The sequence below is a fragment of the Solanum dulcamara genome, chromosome 12 (assembly GCF_947179165.1).
Source record: "Solanum dulcamara chromosome 12, daSolDulc1.2, whole genome shotgun sequence".
NCBI lineage: Eukaryota > Viridiplantae > Streptophyta > Magnoliopsida > Solanales > Solanaceae > Solanum > Solanum dulcamara.
This window is the reverse complement of record NC_077248.1, coordinates 43,163,829-43,169,176: the sequence shown is the minus strand read 5'-3', so window position 1 is coordinate 43,169,176 and position 5,348 is coordinate 43,163,829. Positions and strand designations below refer to the sequence as shown.

The 5,348-nt window shown below is 36.7% G+C and overlaps 1 protein-coding gene across 1 annotated transcript; it reads right to left on the bottom strand.

The window, feature by feature from the left end:
* Positions 1–2,780: 2,780 nt before the first annotated feature.
* On the bottom strand, positions 2,781–3,602 carry LOC129875730 (uncharacterized). Its single transcript, XM_055950988.1, has one exon. The coding sequence runs from the start codon at positions 3,600–3,602 to the stop codon at positions 2,781–2,783; it is 822 nt and encodes a 273-aa protein (XP_055806963.1).
* Positions 3,603–5,348: the final 1,746 nt, after the last annotated feature.

The window sequence follows — 5,348 nt, the reverse complement described above, 5'->3', positions numbered from 1 at the left end:
CATAAGACGAAAATATATTTATGCAAAAATATTTGATGTATTAAAATCTTTTAAAAAGATGAGTTTTTGAAAAGCAATTTGGAAAAGGGTCACTGCCAGATGTCACGTCATGTATAGGTTAAGTGAACGTCCTTGATTCGGAGATTTGAGCATGTTTGACAGCTTGTTCACAAAATTTTGAGGATCCTTGAGGGTTCAAGCCTGGAAGTCCTTATATAGCCAAAACATTTTGTAGTTGACTCTGAACTCTGATGGTGTTGGAGATTATTGAGGTTGACATTGAACTTCTAACAATGTTAGGGATCATTTGAAGCCAACTTGAATTTGAAGTCGAGTAAAAACCTCCTGTTGATATTGGATAAAATTTTTGAGGTCATCCTTAAAAATTTCTTTCCCAATTAGATGTCCTAGTGGATATCAAACTATCAATAAGAGATTTGTAGAACTTTTGAGATCCTATCAAAAATTCTGTCTCAGTTACTTTTTCTGATGCACCTCAGTCTTGTCTTCTTTTGTAAAAATAATCGTCTTTGAAATTTTTGAGTCCCTCTCAAAAATTCTGTCCCAGTTTCTATTATAAATAGAGAACTTACGGGAGATATGACCGAACTGTTGTGGCACCTACGTATCCCGTTGAGGTAGGAATCAGGTCAAACGTAGTTCCTCTCTCGGGAGATAAATGAGAAATGAGAGATATTAGTAGAAAAATGACTGAGGCCGACATAGGCTGTCTACGTATCTCATTCTTGAGAATTCAGGTCAGACGTAGTTCAAATAATAAAAAGGGATATTGAGAATAGATAAAGGGGTGACCGAAGCTGACATAGGCCGCCTACGTATCTCATTCTTGAGAATTCAGGTCAGACGTAGTTCATTTAAAAAGGATATTAAAATAAACAAGCATAGAAACGATTACAAACAAATGATGCAATTATAGGAAAAAATACAAAAGCAAATTCTAAATTTTCAAATAAAGTATCTTTTGACAGTTTTTGAGTTGATCAACAACTTGTGAAAGACAAGTCGATGTGTAACCGTGGTATATCATCATATGAATGTATCGATGTATTGTCTAAGAAAATTAATGCATCTTCTGAATCTTTGTCAAATGGACATGAATTCTGGTTTCTTTGACACATTTGTCATCTGCCAGATTAACAATTTCAGTCTCATTACATTCTTCGAATTCATCATTCGCTTCATTTTGATAATTCAGCTTGTGACATGACATGATATTGACAACTTTTAAATTATTTTTACTAAAATCATAAATAAGGACCGTTAGATAGCGAAAGTAAAGTATTTAAAATGAATTTTCGCAATAAAGAAGGCTATCATTTGAAATAAAGAAATAAAACTTTGGCCATGGTCATGGACCAATTTGCCTTTTTCAAAATATTACGAGAGAAATTAAAGCATAACAAGGTAAAAGTGACGTAAAGGGTGCGTATCCAGACTACCACCGGCTTTTCCAAAATAACATAAAATTTGTCTTTATTTATCAGGACGAGCGAGGAACCAAGAGCGGATTGTGGGTCCAATTAGGCACTTGCTCTTTTGGCTTGGCATCTTGTATGCCTGACATCTCCATCATCATAGCATCACTTTCCTCAAACAGATCCTGACTCCTTCCCCTAGACCAACATTATTGTCACACTTTCTTACTGAAAAAGACTGATACATATGAGGAAAAAGGATTTTCAAGATTGTCAGGTTTGACTTAGACTATCGGCTTATCTACATCCCAATCTTTTCCAACTTCAATCATGTTAATAGTCACCCCTCCATGATTCGGCGGGGGTTATTATTGATATTGGGGCCGGAGTTTGGAGAGTGACAACCTTTTGATCTATCATGTCTTGAATTTTATGCTTCAAGTTGATACAATCCTCGGTGTTATGTCCAGCGCCTCCTGAATGATAAGCGCAATAAAGATCTGGTCTATAAAGCTTGGAATTGACATTGATGTTCTCTGGGTCGATTGTTTGTATCATGCCAGCCTCTTTCAATCTCTCAATAAGTTGTGTTCGGCTCTCAATCAAAGAAGTAAAAACTTGAGAAGGTTTCTTCTCAAGATTTGGGTGAGAAAAATTATAATTATTTTGCAGAGGGGGAGGTACTTGATGGTAGTTCAGAGGATTTTGACGAGTAGGTGCTGGCGTTCTGAAATTTGCATATTGTGGACTTTGGTAGTTAAGAGGAGCATTTTGATAATGCGGAGGTAGGTGATTAGGAGGCAGAGTTTGATAACTTGGTTGGACGTAGAAAATTGGGTAAGGATTTTGTGGAGATGGGGGATAGGTTTTGGAGGGTGAGGTTTTTCTTTAGCTAAAATTGGACAATTGTTTTGTCCTTATATCAGGCGCATGAGAAATAAAGAACACATCTTCTTTTCTCTTTTTGAACAAACCTGAGGAACTCGTTTGGACAGCCTCACGGGTAATCCTTCCGGTCTTAAGACCATCTTCGATGGTCTCACCAATTTTGACCACCTCAGCAAATTTCTCTCATATGAGAAACAACATCCTGTCATAGTACTCAGGCTCTTGATTGCGTACAAAGACTTCAATAATCTCTTTTTCAGTCATGGGAGGTCTCACTCTGGCAGCCTCTTTCCTCCAATGGTAGGTGTACTCTCGATAGCTTTCAGTAGATTTTTGTTTGATTTTCTCCAAAGAGTAACGATCGGGAACAATCTCCATATTGTAAGCAAATCTTTCGATGAAATCTTTAGCCAAAGCATTCCAATTTGGCCACTGTTTCATTTCTTGGGAACTGAATCATTCCAAAGCCTCTCCGCTTAAACTTCGGCTAAAAAGCCACATTAATAGAGCCTCGTTCTTTCCAACTCCTATGAGTTGATCATAATATGCTCTCAAATGAGCCAAAGGATTCCCGGTTCCTCCGAAAGTATCAAATTTAGGTACTTTGAATCCATCTGGAAGGTCTAGATCTGGATGGATACACAGATCTTCATAATTCAATCCAGCAATATTCGAGGTATAGTGAAACTCTTTCATAGCTTTTACAATTTCCTCTTTCATGCTCTGCTTAGTTATTTCCTTTTTGGTCCTCCACTCTTTCTCCTTCTCCTCATTGTGATCAGGCTCGGGATATGTAGTGTAAAGAGGATATGATTTCAATAGTGTTGGAATATAGAAAGTAGGTTTTGAAGGTATAGGTTGAGTGGTAGGTGGGTTTTGAGCATTTTGATAAGGAGTCTGGTACATGGGAGGAAATGCTTGAGAATTGTAGGCATTTAGGTTTTGGGAGGGCGGTGGTGATTGGTATGATGAGCTAGCGTGATGTGGGTTGGGAGTGAAATAGATGGTTGGTGATTTCTGTGTTGGAACGACATGAGGATTATTTGGCATGTTTTCTGGAGGATTTGGTGGATAAAGATGGAGCGGAGGTCTTCTTTCGCCTGGAACCAATGTGTTGGTGGCAATAGCTAGGTTTGATAAATCTCGATTCTTCTGTATCTCATCTCTCATCTCGATGATATGTTGCACTAACTGTGCGATCAACTCATTTTGTTCAGCAACAATAGGGTCCGTCACAATAATATCAGTCAAACCAGTGTCCTCATTATTTCTAGTCATTTTTCTTTTTCCTATTATAGGATTTCGATCGGGAAAGGAGGTTTAGGCACTTTAGATCTTGTGAAGTATGGATGCTCAGCCAGTTTAGCAACACAGATCAATTCTAAATACTTGGACAGAAAATAACTCAAAGGGTAAACATGTCAGTTTACATTCATAACAAATAATGCAAAATATCACATTGGAAAAAGATAAACACATAAGAGTTGTTTTGTTTGAAGACAAGATAACCCACAAGTATTAAAAAAAGGACAAAATAGACAGGAATTTACCTATTGAATTTAGGAATTAGTGTATCAAGAAAGATGACTTGCATTGAATCAAGATCTTCTTGCATCTTTCACAGTTGTATCTCGACATCTACTGATGTGATATTGGTATTTCTTTGTAAAATATGAAGAGAAAAAGTAAGCTTTTAAACGATAGTGGTCAAACCTTGAAAGGCTGCCTACGTATCTTATCAAGGAGATGCCAGGCCCTACGTAGTTTGACTGACAAATTAGCCTTTTTAGGACATGAAAGTGAAAATTCGAATTTTGCAGGGAAACTAAAGACTCTAGGAGCATTTGGTCGCACTTTTGATAGTGACTTGATATTTGTGCCTAATAAGTTCTAGAAAAGATATTTTGAAAAAGAGTAGGCTAGAGTGTCTTCAAGTAAAGCAACACATTCATTCAAACAGTTACAACATACAACAGATAAACAGTTATTACGCATCCTAAATAGATATGTGACCCTTTTGTGCCAAGGGTAGGCCTAACGATTTGAAGGATGTATAGCATTATTTGAAACACCCCATTGTCCCAAAACTTATATTTATAAAAATATTATGAATAAAATGAACGAGATACATAATGGGGAAAAAAGGATACAAATAATCAGTCCTACGCAGGGGTACAATCCTAAACTAAGCCTTCGTGGAAAGTCCTTCGTTCTTGACATCTCCGAACATCAACTCCTTTTGGATAGAATAGCAACTTGTGAAGATCCTTTTTGACTAAGCTATTAAAATAAACTTCCAACCCCGAGGGACAATGGTTTGCCAAGCGTATACAACCTTCAAATTTAAACACATAGGTATGATCGTTTATTTAGGCCGAGGGCCGTTTCAAACTCAAGGTGGTATTTCTAATGGACCCAATACGCCTTGAGTGTTGGGTCATCTTAGGTCAATGCGCTAAATCAAGATTTTGGTTTTGCTCTATGCTAGGTGGACTAAGAGTGGACTTCATTTCAGTATACCGGTAACCCAAGCGGACAACTCGAGCTGGGGGAAGTTAGCCACCGTTGACCATCCAGTGGCCAACTCATTTGGCCAGGGTACCCCTAAGAACATTTCAATCATTTAAGTTAAAAAAAATGCCAAGTGGTGAAAGTATGCTATGCATGCAATGACAGATCAATATTCAGAATTTTAAACATATAAGGCGCAGATAAGAAAGTAAATTATAATTTAAACATTTAAGGCAAAAATAAAGAAAGTAAATTACTAATTATTACATTCCTGAATAGTTAGTCAAATAGGTTAGTCAAATCTAATGGTTAGAACCTAATTAGTCCCCAGCGGAGTCACCATTTCTGTTATATCAGAAAAAGACGATTTAAAATTAATTTCATCTTTTAGAGAAAAAATCAATTTTAGTAAAAAAAAGAGTCGCCACTTAATTTTTTAAAGAAATTAAGAAAACTTAATTTAAAAGACCCTAACAGATTTAAGTCTTAAAAATTTAGAGAAAAAGGTATGAG